The sequence below is a fragment of the Lepisma saccharinum genome, chromosome 15 (genome assembly GCF_977018435.1).
Source record: "Lepisma saccharinum chromosome 15, izLepSacc3.1, whole genome shotgun sequence".
Lineage (NCBI taxonomy): Eukaryota > Metazoa > Arthropoda > Insecta > Zygentoma > Lepismatidae > Lepisma > Lepisma saccharinum.
The window spans coordinates 65,276,693-65,299,890 of record NC_139243.1 but is presented as its reverse complement, the minus strand read 5'-3'; the positions used below and the strand labels follow the sequence as shown (position 1 = coordinate 65,299,890).

The window sequence follows — 23,198 nt, the reverse complement described above, 5'->3', positions numbered from 1 at the left end:
ATCAGTTCCGACTTGGAAGACCATCGCGAAACTTCAGCGTGACTTGGGTCACGGGAGGAAGGCAGGCAGAGAGTATGGTGCTGCTTTAAGTGTGCAAGTCGTCTCGCGGGCGAGACTTAAACTTTTTTCTGGTTGTGTTTGCACGCTATGTTACTGCTACTCTCTCTGAAATTCGGCACGTCAACGCGAGACACAACCATCTTTTTTGGACGGACCTTATACGCTTGCAAGGAAGTTGCATTTGATTGGAGTGAGAACTTTAACGACGTCCTATTAGATTTCGTCAGTTTCCAGCAACGCGGACCTGTATCCAGAGTTATAGCTGAGGGACGAATTTCATGGACGTTTCCAGGCATTACCCCATGTTCTGAGACCAGAACGAGAAGGAAGACAGATTTCCGTTTGACTGACCGGCCTTTGCAGTGTCGAATTGGAGGTTGGAACATTATGGATGAGTTTAATGGAGGTATGTACAGTGACGATACGTTCTTTTAGCTCTGCGAAGTCCAAGTCGTGAACTGTGTTAGAATCCCGTGTCTTTATCACGATTGAGTCAAAACTTAAATGAGTAAAAGAAGGAAGAACGGGCGACGAAAGTTTAAATTATTCTAAATTGCAACTAGCACACTCTGGCTAATTAATGTGACACGATTTGTTGAATATATTGTGATACGACAATGAAAATGATGGAACTTGCGACGTTCGCGAAACATTGAAATTTAGTGAGGCGTACGCGTGACAATTCCCATCCATTGCCGCGAATTCTTAAATGTTGAAGTAATTAATATTAGGGTGGCACATATATCAAATTAACGTAGTGGGAGCATGAAATGTAAAAAAAAAAAAAAAAAAAAAAAAGGGAGAATTGTAAAATTTATTGTGACAAAAGGATAACAGACTAAAGCGAGTCATTTGTTAATTAATGGTAAATCTTCGGTTTGATGCCCAAGTGGATTTTACAATGCGTACAAGTGAATGGATTTAATTGTGATTGTAATTCATGTTGCTGTTAACATTTAAATTTATAATACATATTCCTGATACGTCAAATGACGGGTGGTAGATCGAAAGCAAGATTTGTTAAAGTTACAATTGGAGAGATTTTCTAATGCAATTAAACTGGGTTTGTTCATGATGAAATGTTTCTCGTGTTGTTGATAATTGAGATATTGATCGTTTCTTGTTCGAGATTGAATCTAATAAATTTTTGACTCAAGTCTTTAAAATCTGCATACTGTTCTATACATTTTGTTCACGAACCTTCCACATAAGAGAGTGAAGCTGCGAAGTTGCTATTGGTAAGAAAGGAAGTTATGAACTTCATTGAGTAGTATTGACCCTGCGGATTTTTGTGAATAGTTAGTGTGTATTTTTTTGGTATTGCAGGATACTTTAAAGGATTGCCAAACCTGAGTGAAATTTTCCACGATATTTTGTGAATGCCGTTGCCTCTAAATTTATTTTGATTGATTTAAAGGTGAGGCTTGAACGGAGGGTTATATTTTTCCTTGTTCTTTGGACACAGTCCTATCATTGGTTCTCCTTTGAGACTGAGGTGGCGGTGTAAACACTGGCCAATAACCTCAACAATTTGCGACTTGTAACTGTTGGTTGATGCTTAATTTAAAGCGCGTACATTAATTGATCCCGGACCTGTTTCTTCACGCTTCCCATAAGGCTTTATTGCCCCTTTTTCTAGTACGCGACCAACACGTTACAAAGTTCCTGGTACCAGAGCAGGTTTTATTCCTGGTACCAGAGCAGGTTTTATTAATTTATATACAAGAAATATCACAATTTTTTTTCCCTTCCTCACACTACTATTTTTTTTGGTAGTATTGGTGATACCAACATTCCGATTTATAACTTTTTCTTGTGCAATAAATTCCCTTGTGGCCATACATTGTTGGTGCTTAACAATTTTTTTTGTTAACTTTGGAGCCCCCTTTTTTTAGAGACATTCCCATGCAATTTTTTTTTGTACAGATTAATACATAAGAACTTTTGTTTATTGATTCAAATTATTTTACAGTATATCTTGATGTTGCATTATTGCAATTGCCTTGTATTTTGGATATCGTTGGTCTTTTTTTTGTTTTGGCTATTTTTTTTTTTTGCACATTTTGGATATCCTCGTCGAGGAACAAATATAATGTCGCTTCCCTTTCAAGGCCATTTGCCACGGGTTGGGTCGACCTCTTTTCCCTTCCCACCCGTTAATATACAACCTTCACCTTTTTACAGACCCCAAACTTACACACACCCAGAGACCTTTTGTTGCCTCCCGATTATTCATATATCACAAATTATATTAGATATACAACTGTTCTCGATCTTTTACAGGTATTACAACCGACCGATGGTTCGGATTCCGACCAGTTGTTCTATTTTTTGTTGAACCTTCATAAAATTTTCAAGCTAAACCTAATAGATTTAGAATCTTTACTGTTGATGGCATTTGTGTCCACACAAGGACCTCTCCGAGACACTTGGTATGATGCTCTTCACGAGAAATTCCCATGGCCAATGTTTATACGTGTTATGTGGTATCGCTTCGTTCCTTATTCCACAATGCAAATGTTGCTAGATAAATAACTCCTTCGTCCTCAGCGAAGTGGGGAATTTCTCTCTACTTATTTGAATGAAATTTATGAGGCTTATCACGTGTTACCTACAAATCGGCCTGAATCTAGCCTATTGGAATTTGACTCAGGTTTGGACTTTTCATTGTATATTTTGTATTAGAATTTTAAGAATTATTGAAGAAGTATTTATCATGTAAAATTAATTGATGTGTACAAGTTTTTCAATGAGTACTTTATACACATGCTTAATATTACGTATATTTTTTTTTTGTGTAATATTTTTGGGCCTTTTTGCCTCTCGTTTCATATCAAGTTGAATCATCAATTCTTTGACAATAATGTGTTACAGTATATCATCTCCTGTACTATTTTGCTATATATATATATGACGGATGTTTGCCTAAATCTTTAACAATTCAATATTGTAATTGATGCTCCTAATTCTTATATTCCCCTCCCTTAGGTTTCCTCGCCTCTTTCCTATCCCTTTTTTTTATCTTCCTTTTCTTCTTCTCTTCTAATTCTCTTTTTTTTGTTTATTTTTCATGTTTCTCGAGGGAACTTATGTGTTGAGTGTGTCACCTTGGAAATCATCGTTTTGTGCGTCAACCAATGCCAAAATAAATAAAGCCAACATATTGTTATTTAGGACTACCCATTGGATAGTGCATCGTTTCTGGTATTATTTCTCAGAATTCTTTCGCCACACAATTTTATATGGACATCTCTTATGTATCTGGTATCTTTACTGTCACTGTATGATCAAACTAGTATTCGAATTTATGTAAATGTTCCCCCCCTTTTTTTTTCTTCCACATAATGTTTATACCCATTGTACGAGGGTAATCAAAATTGTCATATTAACATTTTACCTCATGGAGTCATTTCGATTGCAATCAATTCTTTTCATGATTATCACGGTATCATATTTACTATGTACATTAATTGGTGTGTGTATGATTTTGGTTACTACCACCATCATTAACTCTACTATTGTCAGGAAGAGTTGTAGAAAGTGGTGCAGGAACTGGATGAACAGGATATCCCCCCCTATCTGCAGGAATTGCACATGCCGGGGCCTCCGTAGACTTATCAATTTTTTCATTACATTTAGTGGGAGTCTCCTCTATTCTAGGAGCAGTAAACTTTATTACAACAGTAATTAATATACGAACTATAGGAATATCTATAGAACGAGTGCCATTATTTGTATGATCAGTAGTAATTACTGCAGTTCTCCTGTTATTATCACTACCAGTTCTAGCAGGAGCAATCACCATTTTATTAACAGATCGAAATTTAAACACCTCATTTTTTGACCCATCTGGTGGTGGAGACCCTATCTTATATCAACATTTATTTTGATTCTTTGGACACCCAGAAGTATATATTCTAATTTTACCAGGATTTGGAATAATTTCACACATTGTAAGTCAAGAAAGAGGTAAAAAAGAAACGTTTGGAGTTCTTGGAATAATTTATGCAATAATGGCAATTGGATTTCTAGGATTTATTGTATGGGCACATCATATATTTACTATAGGAATAGATGTCGATACACGAGCATACTTTACTGCAGCTACAATAATTATTGCCGTACCAACAGGAATTAAAGTATTTAGATGAATTGCTACACTCCACGGAACACAAATTAACTACTCTCCATCAATATTATGAGCATTAGGATTTATCTTCTTATTTACAATAGGGGGATTAACAGGGTTAGTACTAGCAAACTCATCATTAGATATTGTATTGCATGATACATATTATGTTGTAGCACATTCTCATTATGTGGTGTTTAAATTTCGATCTGTTAATAAAATGGTGATTGCTCCTGCTAGAACTGGTAGTGATAATAACAGGAGAACTGCAGTAATTACTACTGATCATACAAATAATGGCACTCGTTCTATAGATATTCCTATAGTTTGTATATTAATTACTGTTGTAATAAAGTTTACTGCTCCTAGAATAGAGGAGACTCCCGCTAAATGTAATGAAAATATTGATAAGTCTACGGAGGCCCCGGCATGTGCAATTCCTGCAGATAGGGGGGGATATACTGTTCATCCAGTTCCTGCACCACTTTCTACAACTCTTCCTGACAATAGTAGAGTTAATGATGGTGGTAGTAACCAAAATTTTATGTTATTTAATCGTGGGAAGGCTATGTCGGGGGCTCCAATTATTAGAGGCACTAATCAATTTCCAAACCCCCCAATTATAATAGGTATTACTATAAAAAAAATCATAATAAATGCATGTGCAGTTACAATTACATTGTAGATTTGATCATCTCCAATCAAACTTCCTGGTTGACCTAATTCTATACAGATTAAGATACTTAATGATGTTCCAACTATTCCTGATCATACCCCAAAAATTAAATATATTGTACCAATATCTTTATGGTTAGTAGAAAATAATCGTCGTTGCAAGAATGAGATGACTGAAGTCATAGGTGATAAACTGTAAATTTATTTATGAGTTTTAAACTCTTATAGTTAAGAATATAATTTTGAACTGCAATTTCAAGGTGATACATTGTAGTATTAAGGCCTAAAAGAATATCCTTTATTTATGACTTTGAAGGTCATTAGTTTAAAATTAACTTAAGACCTTATAAAGATATATAAATTGGTTGAATCATAGGCATTCCACAAATTGATATAAAAATTGTAATTACTGATAATACTTGTTCTTTTAAATTTAATGGTTTATTATTAATAATACTTCATATATTAGTTTTATAATTTATTAAAATTGATGTGAGGGAGGTTTGTAAGTAATAGTATAGAGTTAATAGTGATATACTAATTAGGATTATAATTATGATTAATTGCTTAAAGTTGGTTATTTCGATAATAACTATTCATTTTGGTAGAAATCCTAGTAGTGGCGGGAGACCTCCGAGAGATAATATTGATATAAATAAGGACATTTTTTTAATAGGAGCAAGTTTTAATATAAACAGTTGATGGACGTAATATGTCTTGTTTATTGAAAATAGTAAAATGGTGGAGGCGGTTATAAGAATGTATAGTAATAAGTATATTAGCCAAGTATTATCTTCTGATGTTATTCTTAGAATAATTCATGATATGTGGTTAATTGATGAAAAGGCTATAATTTTTCGTAATGAGGTTTGATTTAGCCCTCCAATTGCTCCAATAATTGCTGATGTTCTGATGCTTACAATTAGAATTATTCTTAAATTGTTGGTTACATATCTAAGTAATGTTGATGGAGCGACTTTTTGAATAGTTGTTATTATTAGACAGTTAATTCATGTTATTCCTTCTATAACTTTGGGTATTCAGATATGGAATGGGGCTGCTCCTATTTTTATTAATAAAGCTATGGTTAGAAGATGGGTGTGTATATTTAAATTTACTGAATTAATTATAATTAATGCTGCAGTCAAAATTATTGATGATGCTAGCGCTTGAATTAAGAAGTACTTAAGTGATGCTTCTGTATTTCATTGATTATTTGGTGTAGAAATTAATGGAATAAAAGATATTAAATTAATTTCTAAGCCCATTCAGGCTCCATATCATGAGGTGGAAGAAATAGAAAGTAGGGTTCCTATTGTGAGGGTCAATAGGAATATTATTTTTTGGGGGGCTGTGAGCATTAAAAAGGGAAGGATTAATTATAAAACTTCATATGTGGGGTATGAGCCCTCTAGCTTAATTAGCTTACCTTTTTATTATATTTTGGTGTATGACGCACTATGGGGTTTGATACCATTAGAGAAAGTTTAATTCTTTCAACTATAAAAATAATTTTATTACAAATAATAAGAACATGTTAAATTTCATGTATACTTTACCCTATCATGGTAATCCTTTTTCAGACATCTTATTTATAAATAAATTATAATAGTGGGCTAATAAAATTATTAATCAGATTTTTATTTTTATGATTAATAAGTAGAACCCATTTATTAAATAATATAAAATACTTCAGTATTGTTTTTAATTTTATTTAATGTTTTTAAGTTTTTGTATCTAACTTAAAGTAATTGACTTACTTAATATGTCATTTCAATACTTATCGAATCTAGAGAAAGAAGAAGTTAATATATCTATATAGAACACAATTTTGAGGGGAAAAAAATTGTGTTCTATATAGCATGGGAAAGTGAGTATAATTAAAAATGGGGGAAATTTTCGTGAGATAATTCCTAATTATAGTTTAATTTAATATAATACATATTATATAATAACAAGAACCTCACTTTATATTTTAAAATAAAAGTTTTATTCTGGCTTAAATCTCCTTAATTAAATTTCACATATGTATTTGTTAAAGACAGGTAACTTCCGCCAATTTTTTATGGGTTGAGACGGCATGTTTGAGTTTGATGGTTCGCAGTGTGTGGGTTTGTTTAGTTTTAATGTAAATTAGATCACAGGATTTTAAATTTTAATGTTTATTTGTCCGGCTAAATTCGTGCCAGCTGATACACTATTATTATCATTGTAAATTTGGTCTGAGTAATATTAGTTATGATCTTGAAACTCAAAGAATTTGGCGGTGCTTTATTCTATTTAGAGGAACCTGTTCCGTGATCGATATTCCGCGTTTTATTTGACCTATTATTGTAAATTGTCAGTTTGTATACCGCCGTAATTTGAATATTTAAATATATATGTTCTTTTTTTCTATTAAGATATATTTCAGGTCAAGGTGCAGCTTATTAGTAGGTGGAGATGGGTTACACTATATTGTATTGATTTGGATAATATGGTAAAGGTAAAAAGGTAAAGTGTTCCCCTGTGCATAGCACCACGCCATGAAGGCGTATAGGGGGTGTGGGGGTAACGCCCCACACTTTCTTGATCCGGTCATGAGTGGGGGTGATGTGATCAGCATCACGCCCCTGACCGCCTTTACCCCCCAGGGTTTCCCCAGGTACCCATGTTATTCGACGCTGGGTAGGCGCCGGGGCCGCTTCCACCGTTAGAAAAGTTCCCGGATTTGAACCGGCCGGGGATCGAACCCGGGACCTTTAGCATGGTAGTCAGACGCGTTACCGACTGAGCCACCGCGGCCACTTGGATAATATATTAGTAATATAATATGTTGAAAATATATTTGAAATTGGATTTAATTGTAATTTTGTTTTAGAATAGCATTTTGGTTTATTAGCCCTAGGGTATGCACACATCGCCCGTCGCTCTCATTTATATAGGTGAGATAAGTCGTAACATAGTAGGCGTACCGGAAGGTGTGCCTGGTTTGATTATTATCAAAATATTTCTATTAGGTAGAATATTCATTTACATTGAATAGTTAGTCATGCGATTCGACATATTTTGATAGAAATTTTATTACTATTTAAATTTTGTTTATAAATTGGTTGTGTATGAAAAGGAATTTTATTGATTTTGGTTATATATTTAGTATATAAAAATTAAGTTTGTTATAGATTATTAGTACAGTGTTGGGATTTATTAAATATATGAAATATTGATTTTTATTATAGGAGATGTTAATAATCGTACCTTTTGTATCAGGGAGGATTAAATTTTAATTGAATATTCTATTTTCTCGAAAGGTAAGGAGCTAGTAGGTTAAATTTTAAGGTAAAACTGTTATATTTTTCTGTTAAAATTGTTATTTGTAATAAAATGTTATTCGACTTATCTTATATCTAGTTGTTAGGGAATTATATTTAATATAGTTTTACATTTTAATATTTTTTATATTGATTTATATTGTAATGTTAGTGTTTAGTTATGACTTGGGGGATGTGCTTCCGGTTAATATATTGGTTATAACTTTATAATAAACTATTATATTTGTTGGTTTGGAGATTGCTACTTTTTGTAATTTTGTTATAATTTATTTGAGGTTATTATTAAAAATTTAATTTAGTTTTACTTGTTTACCTAATTATATGTTTTAATTAATTTTATTTGGAAATTATGATTCTATTAGTATATTTATTTAATTAGTTAGAGGAATTAGGCAAAATTTATTCTCGCCTGTTTATCAAAAACATTTTTTCATGATTTTATATGAAGTATAACCTGCCCAATGACATTTGTTTAATGGCCGCGGTATTTTGACCGTGCGAAGGTAGCATAATCATTAGTCTTTTAATTGGGGGCTAGAATGAATGGTTGGACGAGGAATAGACTGTCTTTAATTAATTAATATATAATTTTACTTCAAAGTGAAAAGGCTTTATTTTTTTAAGGGGATGATAAGACCCTATAGATCTTTATATTATTTTAGTAATATTTTGATTAGTAATATAATTGTATATATTATTAAATAATATTTTGTTGGGATGATGGGAAGATAATATTTAACTCTTCTTTATTTAATATTCAATAATTTTTGTTATTTGGATCCATTTTTAGTGATTTAAAGAATAAGTTACCTTAGGGATAACAGCGTAATCTTTCTTGAGAGATCATATCGACAGGAGGGGTTGCGACCTCGATGTTGGATTAAGATATCATTTGGGGATAGTATTTCAAATTTGATGGTCTGTTCGACCTTTAATTTCTTACATGATCTGAGTTCAAACCGGCGTGAGCCATGTTGGTTTCTATCTCTTAATATTTAAGGTGTTTTAGTACGAAAGGACCAAATACTTATATTACATATAATATATATTGATTAATAATAATTACTATTATGGCAGAGAAGTGCATTGAATTTAGGATTCAAAAATGAAGATATATTTATTTTTATAGTAGATGATATTAGATCTATTTATTGGGGTTATTTCTTTTATTATTTTGGTTGTATGTGTTTTAATTAGAGTTGCTTTTTTTACTTTATTTGAACGTAGGGTTTTAGGCTATATTCAAATTCGTAGGACTTAATAGGGTTGGAATTTGTGGTATTTTTCAACCTTTTGCTGATGCGGTTAAGCTGTTTACTAAGGAGCAAACATTACCTACTTTGAGAAATTATTACCCTTATTATATATCTCCAACATGCAATCCGGGGCTGTCCAGTCCCCGGTGATCAAGGTGGAAACCTAACGGTCCCACACGAAGCCTTGATCGTGACCTTGACGTGGTCATTTTAAGAAGTGGAGCCTGGCCACTGATTATCCTATCTGGCAACTTTTTATATACTAGAGGTCCTTGTGACCGACGGACGCGGTGGAGCCTAGGCCACCTAGAATAATCCTCCAAGGCAACCATTTAGACACGCTACCCTGAAGACGGAGGCAGATGCAGCCTCCGAAACGTTGGTAATCTCTTTTAAATAACAGTGGTTAAAAGTAAAAAAAAAACTAGAATAATTTTTCCTTGTAAACAAGGCTTAGCATTAAGAGGTCATAATGCAGATCAAAAAGTGGGTGGGAGGGGGGGGGGCAACTTCCCCACCATGCTCCCCTAGTTGCCCCCTCCCTACTGATCAGTAGTTCTGAAGTATTCCACCTCTCTGCATTTTCTTCAATTTGAACACTGCATTTCAAAGAAAAACCACAAATCCTGTATTTTGCACCAAAATTGGAAATCCTGAGTGGATCGAATGCAACTCTTGCTACACTACTGGACCAGTAACACATGACTGCATTTAACACACCATATTTTCAAAACTGTTAATGATACTTCTAGATCTGCTTCCATTTCATTAATATACTATTGATTTTATGACATGCTCGAATAATGAAATACATTGTAAAAATGATTTTTCTGAAAGGTTTGTGTTATAGAAGTCAGGCTCTGGCATCGGCTTTGTGAATGCACATAGTTTGAAATTTGCAGGTAATCATGACAAAATACCACTTTTGAACATGTCACCATCATATTTAAAAAGTGCCTGCCTGGAATGTCCAGTTCTCAAAATGTTCATTGGAAAAGCACGTGTGCATTCTTAGAGAATTTTCTGTCCTTAAACTTGTATGCAAGAGTTCGTTTGAGTTTTTTTGTTTTAAATCCACTTTATGCATATTTGGGCTAATTGAGATTGGACCTACACAACCCGGGTGCCAAATGGAAAAGCTTGACTTGAGGTATGAATAAAATGTTTTGACTGATTTTGAAAGCTTATGTTATGTACATCGGTGGCCGCGGTGGCTCAGTCGGTAACGCGTCTGACTACCATGCTAAAGGTCCCGGGTTCAATCCCCGGCCGGTTCAAATCCGGGAACTTTTCTAATGATGGAAGCGGCCCCGGTGCCCACCCAGTGTCGAATAACATGGGTACCTGGGGGAAACCCTGGGGGGTAAAGGTGGTCAGGGGCGTGATGCTGATCACATCACCCCCACTCACGACCGGATCAAGAAAGTGTGGGGCGTTACCCCCACACCCCCTCTCGGAAGAAGGTACTCAGTAGGATCAGGTGGAAGTGAGGCCAACAGTTGGTGGTAGACCTGGGCCTTCAATGGACTGTTGCGCCATGTTTTATATAAATATATGGTCAATGTTAGGCACATGATGTTTGTGTATGTTGACAAAACTTCGGCTAAGTAGTGTTGTCTATAAGCTCTAATACTGAGTCTTGATTCCCGAATTGGTCAAAGAAACATTTTTCCTCCCTGCCGACTTGGTGTATTGTCAATTATTTCACGGTCATCTCAATACTGTGGCCTTATGCATTGTTTGTGTTCATTATCAATGTAAATACACATTCATTGCTTGTAACAGTTACTCAATTTACAATTTTGAGTCTGGACAGTATGTTTCTTTATTGTGTTACTGCTAAAATTCAGTGGTTACAACAATCAGTGCTATAAGAACATGGCAATAAAATGTACTGGAAGATTAAATATTAATATTATTAAAAATAGCCACTGAAGTGTGAAAACGAAAATTATGGATGATATTGGTCAGTGTGCTCTTTCATTCATGCAGTACTTCCTTTGTTTAACACACACACACACACACACACACACACATATGTAAATGACTGGATCCATACTTGCTTCAGTAATTTTTGGATGGAGGGGAAAATACTGGTCAAAATTGTAAAGTCAAGTTATATGCTTCAGTCTGGTTGCAGAAGTTATTACTAAAAACAAGTTTCATATTTCATTTGCACAAATGCAAAATTTCAGTTTGTATAAATAAATCAAAATGAAGTGCACAAATTGTGAGTCCTATAGTTAAGGTGGTTTGAGTTATCTGATGAGATTTTGGTTATAACCATCACATGAAGAGAGAAGAAAACAGGTTAGTTTCATGAGGTAAAATTATAATCTAGAAAGTACAGTGGGATCCATAAGTATTACCGAGCAAATTGTCCATGACTTATTTTCACTAATATTTCTCTTTCAGCCTGTGTGATTTTAGGCGATGGATTTTTATGTATGCTGGTGCAGAAGTTGTCAGCAGCTTGTTTTGAGTTTTCATTTCATTCTTGAAGCTATTGGGTCAAATAGAATGCACGAACATGGTGATGAACAATTTGCACGGTAATACTCATGGATCCTACTCTACATATAGGCATAATGTCCACAAAATGAAACTTGCTAGAATGCACAAGACTACACCAGCAACGCCGTTTCTGCATTCAAAACTAAGCATGTAATGTCACAATGTGGTATCTCATCTCGAGTGTGCACAGTTTTGCTTAAAACTTTGATAACAACATTTATGTTGTTTGGCATGGTGTTATGCATGCTGCGTCAAACTTAATTTTTTAACAAATTTAAATAGTATAAGGGAAAATGCCACATCACATCTCATCTTGCAAGTGTATAATTCCACTGTCAGGCAACCAAAATATGGTAAAGGTTCCAACTGTTTCATGATTTTTTTTAAAATTCTCCAAGCAGAAAGACTAATTATCGTAGAATTTTGGAAATCATTGTCACACAAAATTTGAAACTTTCTTAAAGAAGCATGCTTTGATTCTAAAAAAAAAAAAGTTATTTATGCTGATTGATTGAATTGTTGTTTTAAATTCACTTTATGCACAGTAAGCTAATCGGGACTGAACCTACAGTTTAAAGTGGGATCTGAACCACTATGTGTCTCCACCGGGTATTGAACCCAGGACACCTTGATTACAAGTTGATGATTTTACCACTACGCCACAGGGGAGGTGCTTTATTTATGTTGAAAAATAAAAACATAAAAATTACCTTACGGAAGCATGCGTGCTTCCCATGAAGAAGGTATTCTTCGACAAGCGACAGTTACTATGGTAGACTAGTGGGAATGAATGTAGAACAGCCATTCCGGGTAAAGAGGGAATTATAAAAAAAATTAATAATCAAAAATATGTTCTATTTACATGCACTGAATAGATAAAACTTGTCATTTAAGCATTCTGCTGAGATATTTTGAAAAATAATATAATTGATATGTTTTATTGTTACAAGAAATAGCTGCTGTTAGTTGGCAATACATGGCTAGTTTCATTCACTAAAGTTGGCAGCTCCCTTGACATTCAGTTCAACTGTTAACTCCATTCTCAGGAAGTTTACTGCTGAGTTTATGTTTTGAGAGTCTACACACTGAATTTCAGAGACCAAGGTGAGTAAATTTATGAATTAATTGTAAAACAGTAATCAGATGTACATGGTGTAACATCCGTGACAAAAAAGAAGATACTTTTTAAAAATACAGAATTGAACTAAATTTGTTTTTGTCAAAAGTAGATAATGTTGACATTCTAGTAAAATACTTGCACCCTACCATCTTAAAGATATTATCTGAGTTTAAATAAGAATAAAATAGATGTCACGGATGTTACAAGTCACGGATGTTACATTTCTATCACCACTGATACTTTTAGGTTTGGGTTGTCTAACTTTATGAACTATAGTCCATGTTACATACCCTATTACTGGTATAATTCAGAGAGATTTAAAATATATTATTGATGTGTAGAACTTGATTATATTAAGTCATAGAGTAAAATGAAATTATTTTTCTTCGTTCCATCTAGAATTTATTTTTTTATGTTATAATGAAATGTCCTTAAAATCAGTGGTAGGTAAACAGAAACATAAAATAACCTATAATTTGCTCCAAGCTTATGTTTTCTCTTGTTGCAGATAATGCCACCTAATAATTACGTAATCTGATGATATTTTCAGATAATTGTTCTTCCCAATTTAAGAGCAAGTATACAGCTTTCAATATGTGCCACTTGCCTGATGATCTCAGTGTGGAAACTGTAGAGTGGAACTACTTTGCAGCTGGCCATGGTAAAGGAGCAGTTGATGCCATTGGCGGGCAAGTTAAACGAATGGTCTGGACAGCAGTAAAATCACGACATTGTACTGTTCAAAATGCTGAAGAATTCTTCAAAGTTGCTGAAGCTCAATGTAAGTCAACTGAGGTTCTTTTTGTAACCAAGAAAGAGACAGAAGAAACTTCAGTATTTTTGAACAAACGATGGGAGTATGTGCGAACGGCACCAGGAATACTAGAAATACATCACATCAAGAAAATTGATGATGTACATGTAGCTGTTGGATTGACTTCAAAATCTGTCAAACAGAAAGTACAAGTTGCCTTTCCAGAAATAGTGCCACACAGTATGAACAGTAAATTGCGGTGGCGTGATGTGTATTCATCTGATTCTGGCAGTGGATCTGAATCATATTCTGATGACGATGATGATGCATCTGTTGAAAACAACATAAATGAACTTGGACATACCTCGAAAACAGAAGAATTAGACCTATCTGAACTCAATGTGAATATTGTACCTGGAGTATATGTTGAAGTCTGCATCACTGGTCATGGAAAGACTCAGGTTAGCCATAACTATGTTGCAGTGTGTCAGACAAGTGTTTTGCAAAACAGTGGTGGTGATTTACGTGTGATCTTCTTGAAGCAGTATGGAAAAACTGGCAATTTATTCGTACCTAATGAAGAGGATGAAAAAGAAATAAACATTAAGCAGGTGGTCTGCATTCTACCTAATCCAACTATAACGAAAATTGGAAGTAGAGTTATCTATGATTTCAAAAACAAAATCTGCTTGTAGGAGTTTTATTTTTAAGAAAAGTCTTTAAAATCCTATTTATGTTATAATAATTACAAATTGGATAATGACCACACAGACTTTTCTTCAATCCATGGTTTCTTCCAAATAAAATTATTTGCTCTGATTTCTAATTAAGAGACCTAATTATGAATCACTGCATAATTGTGTTAATTATACCATGTAATCTTATTAATTTAAGAAAGGTAGAACAGTACAAATCTACTGTTTGTCATACATCATGTCAGATGTAACATCCGTGACAAATTCCATGTAACATCTGTGACATGAATAAAGCAATTATAAAATAAATTACTTTTTGTTTTTGCGAATTAATAGATCAGAACTAGAACCTGTAAAGCTTGCAGATCAACACAATGAGTATAAAATGAATTTTGTCTCAGGCAGTAACCTGAATTTTTAAATCTTAGTTCACAAATTCTGTGACATCCGTGACTGAACATTTTTTTTCAGTTTCCGGAATAGTAATACATTTTACTCAACATAGTTTCTTCTGTAGGGAGGTCATCACCATTTACTCTGTTTCATGTTAAAAAAGTTTACAAAATACATTTAAATTTTAATGTTAAGAGCTTGAAATTAGTAAAACTGTAACGTCCGTGACAACTGGAATGGCTGAGAAGCAAATCAGAACCTTAGTAGAATGCATTTGGGGACTTTATTTTAATGCTAAAACTTCCCAGTATGTGTTAACAAACATAAATCGAAAACGAACAAGTAAATATTGCATTCGTAGCATGATGAAATCACAATAAAAGAAAAGGAACTTGGGCCCAAAATATGCGCATGCTGTGTAACCTCAAGGGGATGGCGAAGGGCAGGGGACATTACTCCCGTTTGGCCCTTTATTCCTAAAAAGAAAATAAAGGCAGGAAAGGATGACAAAATGAGGGCTGACTATCAAAAAAGTATATCCAAAAATTCTGGATATACAACTCTACACATGGCTTGATCCCATAAAAAAAGAGGGCATGAAATGGCAGGAAATTTCAGAGGACTATAAATTCCAAACTAGAATTGATATTCCAAAAGCAAAAATAAATCCTATGGGTTCTTATATATGTCTAAGGATATAATGTAACAAATTTTACCCCAATCTGACATGGTGGGGTGGACACTTCTGGAGAATCTTGTATTGAATGACCAGTAACCCTGCAGCACTGCTGGCACAATACAGAAATTACATGAATCATAATCTACAAGCAATAAGGTCCAATTTTGAACCTTAGTACTGCCATGTTCATTTTCAATCCTTGTACTAAAATTTTCTTCACCTACCTTTCTGCCATTTCGCCTTCCTCCTCATCAGGATTCTCTACAGAATACTTCATGTCTTTATCTTCACTTAAAATTAATTCACCATTGTCACTGTCCTCAGATGGCATTTTTTTAACAAGTTGTCCATGATAACATGGATAAAATCCTTCACTTTTATGTACATTTTGCCCACTAGCAACTTCCTGATTTCTGCCTTCAAATTGAATCCAACTATCACCACTTACACTTTCCACTTTACAATCTGAAGTTTCTTTCATGTACTTACTTGATAGTTTGATGTCAACAGAAGCATCCTGTATGCACTGGTTAGATGGTTTGATGTCAACAGAAACATCCTGTATGCACTGATTAGATGGTTTGAAATCAATGGAAGCATCCTGTATGCACTGATTAAATGGTTTGATGTCAACAGAAGCATCCTGTATGCTCTGCTTAGATTCTTTGATATCGACAGAAGCATTCTGTATGCATTGCTTAGATTGTTTGATATCGATAGAAACATCCTGTATGCACTGATCAGATGGTTTGATGTCAACAGACAAATCAACATTAGGAGGCTCCTTGAATGATTCAGTTTCAGTCTTGACACATGACTCATCCGGAAGCCACACATTCTCCAGAGATGTTTGTTCACAATCTAATGGATCTGCACTTTCTGATTCAGACTTTATGAGCACTTCCACAGGAGAGAAACCTGTGTCAGCCACTTGAACAGCCAAATTTTCTTCACAATCATCAGACCAGGATGCAGAAGCCTTCTGAAAGACAATCACAAACAGTGTGGATTAAAAATTATGATCTTTAATTTAAATGTCTTTTTTACTTCTTATAAAAAAAATAATCAGATTTTTTTTATTTATGAGGCTCAGTCCATAAATAACGAGGCAGAGGATATTTCACAGTACTTACGTAACGTCCCTCAGAAGTATTGTCTGCCACTGTTAGGCATTTATCCCATTGTGACACAAGTTGCAAAATGGCATGCTCGTAGATCTCCTTTGGCTGCTGTTGGAAACAACTGGACACGTACTCCTTGACGTCGTCGTCCAATTTAAACTGTTGTCTCCACAGTGTTTTTTTGAGCTCACCGAAGATGTGGAAGTCACACGGGGACAGATCTGGACTATAGAGAGAGGACTTCCCACTTGAATGTTTTCACATTCCTTTGTTGTGTTGGCTGTGTGTGGTTTAGCATTGTCGTGCAATAGGCAGGGTTGGCAACCCAGGTAGGTTTCTTTCTTCAGATAAAACCTGGGTTTTATTGGGATTTTCAAGGTTATATTTAAAAATATATATATCTTAAGAATGAAATACATTATTCCTCTAGTAGTAATGTTTCATAACATTTAATTTGTATTGCTTTATAACCTGTCCCAAATCTCTCTGGAGCAAGCGAACAAGAACAAGTCTCTGCACAAATAGTAAAGTGAGATGGCTCCATCAATGAACACTGGAGAGAGAAATGGATTGCCTGGAGAGGAGTAAGCGACTGCAGTTACCAGCCTTCACAGCAGAATGTACTGCTTTGCTCAGACCACTCTATTTCCTTTTCTGATGCTATGCGCACCTTTGCTCCAGAGACAATTGTCACAAGGAATAGTAGTTATTTAATATTTCTGTTCTAAAATATTTGTCCAACAACTTGATTCAACTCTTCCTGGATGGTGTAATAGTTAATGCTGTTGCCTTGTGTGATCAGTTTCCAGGGTTGCATTCCCTGAGGAGGCACATACTTTGGTGTATCCAATAATCAAATTAACAGGGAGGGGGAGTACAGAATATGTCGTTACCAGTATTTTGTTTCTTTCTGGTAGTCAACAACGGTACTCTACACTGCCACCTGATTATAGGGGAGGACTAATAACATTTTATTCTAACAAGAGAAATGCCTACAATGCCAGAGGTCCTGGGTTTGAATCCCAGCCTGGGCATGGATGTTTGTGAGTGTCCATTCATCAATTTCATCACATCATCACTCATCCCCATCTTCGCAAATTAGCCAAAAGTGGCACAAAAAGAAAAGTAAAATAAAATAAATCAATCAATCAAATCCATTCTGAACTTCAGTTTATGAAACAAATTATTTTGTGAATGCAGTGTTGTAAATATGTTGGAATGAATTAGGTTACAAACACATTTTTTTCTAATTTATTTATAGACCATTGAATAATCCAAAAATACTATGTAACACAATGTTTAAATCTGCTTCAATAGTTTGTTCACAGTTGTTTTTTCCCATTATTTTTCTGGACTTTTCAAGCATAAATACCTCCCCCATGTATTAACCATGCCAAATTATAAGTTTGTAAATTTTAATTGTCTGGCTGATTTCATCCAAATGGAATACCTTATACATCTTCCAAAATATCTGGCTAGCATTAACCTTATGCTGCCCAAGGCCTTTTTCACATAAGCCTCTCTGGCCCAAGCCGATTTTGAGCAAAATGCAGAGTTTCAATTAAATGAGTGTAGATCGGAGGCTAATTGCCCTAGAGAGATGAGTGATATACCGTTGTACGCGGAATGAACCAGAGATTCAGACTATTTGAAATTTAAGCAAATTCGGCGTATATGTGGTGGGGGAAGGGGGTTAACTCCCAAAATTTCGGAAAAAAAATTTGGTTCCCCCACCCTCCCCCCAAGAAAAAGTACATGACAGTGTCAACATGCACATGGAAATGATCGCTGACATGTAAGGAACACAAAAATATTTGCATTATTATCATATGACCAATGTAACTTGACTTGTACCCCCAAAAGGAATGATTCAAGCTTCAAAATGCAGCGGTAACTTGAAATGACTTTAGCTCAGAGACTATTTGCCCTGGAGATATGAATTATATACCCTTGTACGCAGAATGAATCACAGATTCAGACGATATATAATTTATGCACATTCGGCGTACATATGGAGGGGGAAAGGGGGTAAATCCCCTGAAAATACTTTTTTTAAAAAATGGGGTTTTGCTTCCCCCCCCCCCCCCGCCCCAAAAAAAAGGATATGAAAAGTTCAAAATGCACATAGAAGTTATCGCTGGCATGTAAGAAACAGAAAAATATTTGCATCATTGTCGTATGACCAATGTAACTTGAGTTGTACCCCCAAAAGCAATGGTCGGGACGCCACTGATTCAAGCTTCAAAATGCAGCGGTACCTTCAAATGACTATAGCTCAGAAACTAAATGCCCTAGAGATATGAAAGATATACCGTTGTACACAGAATGAATCACAGATTTAGACGATATATAATTTATGCACATTCGGCGTATATATGGAGGGGGAAAGGGGGGAAATCCCCTTAAAATACTTTTTTTTTTAAAAAAATGGGGTTTCGCATCCCCCCCCGAAAAAACGATATGAAAAGTTCAAAATGCACATAGAAATTATCGCTGGCATGTAAGAAACAGAAAAATATTTGCATCATTGTCGTATGACCAATGTAACTTGAGTTGTACCCCCAAAAGGAATGGTCGGCACGCCACTGATTCAAGCTTCAAAATGCAGCGGTACCTTGAAATGACTATAGCTCAGAAACTAAATGCCCTACAGATATGAAAGATATATTGTTGTACGCAGAATGAATCACAGATTCAGACGATATATAATTTATGCACATTCGGCGTACATATGGAGGGGGAAAGGGGGGAAATCTCCTCAAAAACACTTTTCTTAAAAAAAATGGTGTTCCCCCCCCCCCGAAAAAATGTCAAAATGCACAAAATGCAAAATTTATGCAAATTTGGTGTATATATGGAGGGGGAAGGGAGAAAATCCCCAAAAATTATTTTAAAAAATTGTCACTTCACCCAAAAAATGTCCTCGCACTTGGGCACAAAACGACACCTATGCACAACATTCACGGACGAAAAGCTAGAACGTAGTGAAAAATGAGCGCCAATTCTTGCATCTGCTTGAAATTCTATTTTTTGACAATGCTGGGTAAACCCTGTTGCCACTTGTGGACACTTGTGCTAAAAAAAACAAAGGTTTCCTTCAGCGCGCTTCGAAATTCCATTCTCACAACGCAGATTCAACAACCAGTCTTCCCCCTCCCCCTCCCCCCACCCTCTGCTTGCGCCCTCATGGAAAACTTTCATTTTGACATCGGATACTGATAAACAAGCTTCCTTCGAATGCACTTAGCAGGAGGGAGTGAAAAGCATTGCTTTAGAACAACAAAGCCAGTCTTCCTTTGTCGGCAAAAATCTGACCTTGAAAAGAGACGCAAAAGAGAAGTCCCTTTTCCCATCTTTCCCCCCTCCATTTTCATGAAGACAAAAAAAAATGCAAAAAACCATTTCAGTTAAATACATGTGTTAGGAACAATATAAAAAAATAAAATCGAAATTCTAGCCAAAAATAGAAAAGTTATAACGTAAAAACTACGACCTTGACACAGCGTCTCGATCGAGATGCTTGGGCCCGTGAGGGTTACATTTGGGTATTTCGTTCGAGATGCTTGGGCAGCAAAAGGTTAATGCTGAATAAGAAACGGAATGAGTAATTACTCCTGCTTGATCAAGAAAACTTGCAAATGCAATCATACCAAAAGGCGAACACCTTCCACAAGTTGGCATTATTCTAACTACTCCACAATAACTTCCAAATGCTATGAGAATTCTCATGGTCAAAACATTGGTGACCTCCAATTTGGTCACAACACTCCCAAAACATGCATTATATTTCAAAACATTTATTGTCAAGTTATAGCTTAATAAAAGCCCTAAAATTCTTAAGACTTTTCTTAATCTCCAAAAATGTAGTTTAGGCTGAGATTTGAAAGTGTCATCAGAATTTGGAATCTACCTCAGCATAAGAAAAATCCATTTTTTTCTACACTCTTGAAATACTTTGAACAAATGCAAATGCAAAACAGAGCCATTCCCTAGGTGTATGTAGTTGGACTAATTTAAACTAAGAACCTCTAAATTTGCTGCAGTTATTGTGGTCTCAAAATTGGTGACTTAACCCTACCTTCCTAAAACACACACACTACATGACACAGTTTTTATTACAAACTTAAAACTCAAGTGATGCTGTAAACAAGGCTCGAAATATCCCAGTCGCCAGGTCGACTAAAAATTTCAGGATGGCGACTGTGATCTTTGCTGTAATATTGCCATTCTTTTAAGTTTGCATGTACGAAATTTTGAAGATTCTAAGTTCAAATTGCAGTACAGGGTCAGTTAACAAATGAGTTTTTTTTAAAAACTCAATATGCTGACCAAGGCAGAAATTTATTTTATTTTAAAACAAACTAAACTTAACGTTTCAACCTTCTAGCAAGGTCTTCTTCAGACTCTGTACTCTTGCTAGAAGGTTGAAACGTTAAGTTTAGTTTTTTTTTAAATAAAATAAATTTCTGCCTTGGTCAGCATATTGAGTTTTTCACATATCATGGAAACAAGGCTTAATGGTGTTGTGATTTTTTTATCAATGTTGTGAACATTTCATAGAAGCAGTAACTATTCCTTACTCTTTGTCCCCCACCCCCTCATTTTCTGCTTTCTCACATGATTTAGCAATGTTTTCCATACAGTGATGCTCAACTTCTTATAGTATGCACAATTGCCAGCAGCTGGTTTCCTGGCGCCTGAATTTCAGAGCTGGCGCCTAGCTCTGATGAAGATTTTTCGAGCACTGGCTGTAACATTGCTGAGACTTGTGTTTCTTAATGTACGAAAATATAAAATAGTCAAATATGAGCATAATTTAAAGTTCTCGCAAGACATGTTAAATCAGTCTGTTGTCTACTATCTTTAAACATGATGACCAATTTTTCTCAGATACAATGTGAGACCAATCCTTTAAGTTATATTGCAACTATAAAAAGCGCAACTCAAAAGCTTTGCATTTATGGTGGTCATCAAAAATAGCATGTGTGTGATCTTACATTTTACCGCCATTCCTCTCATAAGCTAAGAAATATTATGAGTCCCTGGCAATAGGACGACATTGCGGGACTCATTGAGCACTCACTTTATGGAACATCAACGTGTCCTTGATGATTGTGTGGGCCCTAACATGACTAAGCCCCACTCACTGATGCTGAAATGTCGTCCACTGATATATGACAGTCTGTCTGCATGAGCTCATCCACCTGCATAACATGCTGGTCTGTGACACACTTTGGTGCCCCACTCTTCGTGTCCTTCGCGAAAGTGTTTGTTTCACTCCTGCACCCTTGACTGGGACATACAGTGCATCCCATATATCCTTTCCATTTGTCGATGGATTTCACCACAGCCTACACTTTCCACTGCTCCTCTTTGGATGTCTCTATTACGCGTTGCAGTCAAACACGGAATGACTGAACATGACCACTACTCATTTAGCAGCATACCTTGGCAGACACATAACACCATCTAGCGGGAAAACATGCGTGAAGTAGTTCTGCCACACCTGCACCTCTATTTCGGGCCCGTCGACCCATTTCTAACTACCATAGTTTTGGTGTAATATCCTCTGCCTCATTATTTATTGACTGAGCCTAATAAATCACAGGTCGTTAAAGAAAAACACCACACAAACTTCTGCACACTGCATGCCTTAGACTTTCTAAAAGAAAGGGGATGTGAGGTTTGATACACCCTAGTGGATACAGGGGGCAAAAAAATTGGCTATAACCACATGTAGCACCTCTTTTGAATGTCAATTGTGGCGTGCACTATAGTAAAGTCCCCCATGCATATTGCACATGCAATTAAGGCACATTTAGGGGAAGAAGATGTGGGGGATAGAGCTACACATTCTCGATCTTGGTTCATTATGGAGGTGATGTGATCAGTACCATTCTCCAGCTGCCTTTACCCCCAGGTACCTATCCAGGGTGGCTACAAACAAGCAGAAATTAAATTCCCTGACTTTTCCAGGTTTTCCAGGACAAAATTTACATTTTTCCCTGACAATTATAAACCAAATCCATGTTTTTGCAAATGGAAATTAGAAATTCATACAGATCCAGGTATGTATTGTATTAAGTACCCATATTAGCTTTCAAGAAATTGACTTCATTTCTCTATAATTTGCATTCAAACTGCAAAATAGTGAGTTTGGAAAATTATTACAATTCACAAGCTAGGGAGGGATTACGTGATTTTTTTTATATGCAGACAGTTTTCAATAAAATATTTGATTATTTTTAAAGTTACGGCTAAATGAGATTAGAGTGAATAGTAATGGATAAAACAAGAAATTTTGTAATGTTGATATCTCCACTGAGGTTTGGAAACCTCTGATTGCAAGATCCATGAATGCGGACTTATTCTTTGATGCATAAACCTACTTCTCTTTTATTTATAAAGCAAACAACTTAACTCTTGCACATAAGATAAACAACTGAGTCGCACAAAATGAAGTGTCATATTTCCTTCATTATCAATGGGAT

General features: G+C 35.4%; 1 protein-coding gene across 1 annotated transcript in view; it reads right to left on the bottom strand.

Moving 5' to 3' along the window:
- LOC145999305 (uncharacterized) overlaps positions 1-23,198 on the bottom strand; it is a 37,929-nt gene that overhangs the window by 10,217 nt on the left and 4,514 nt on the right. The window contains exon 2 of the mRNA XM_083136245.1: positions 15,811-16,565. Within this exon, the coding sequence (XP_082992371.1) occupies positions 15,811-16,565 (755 nt within the window). The remainder of the gene's footprint in view (positions 1-15,810; positions 16,566-23,198) is intronic.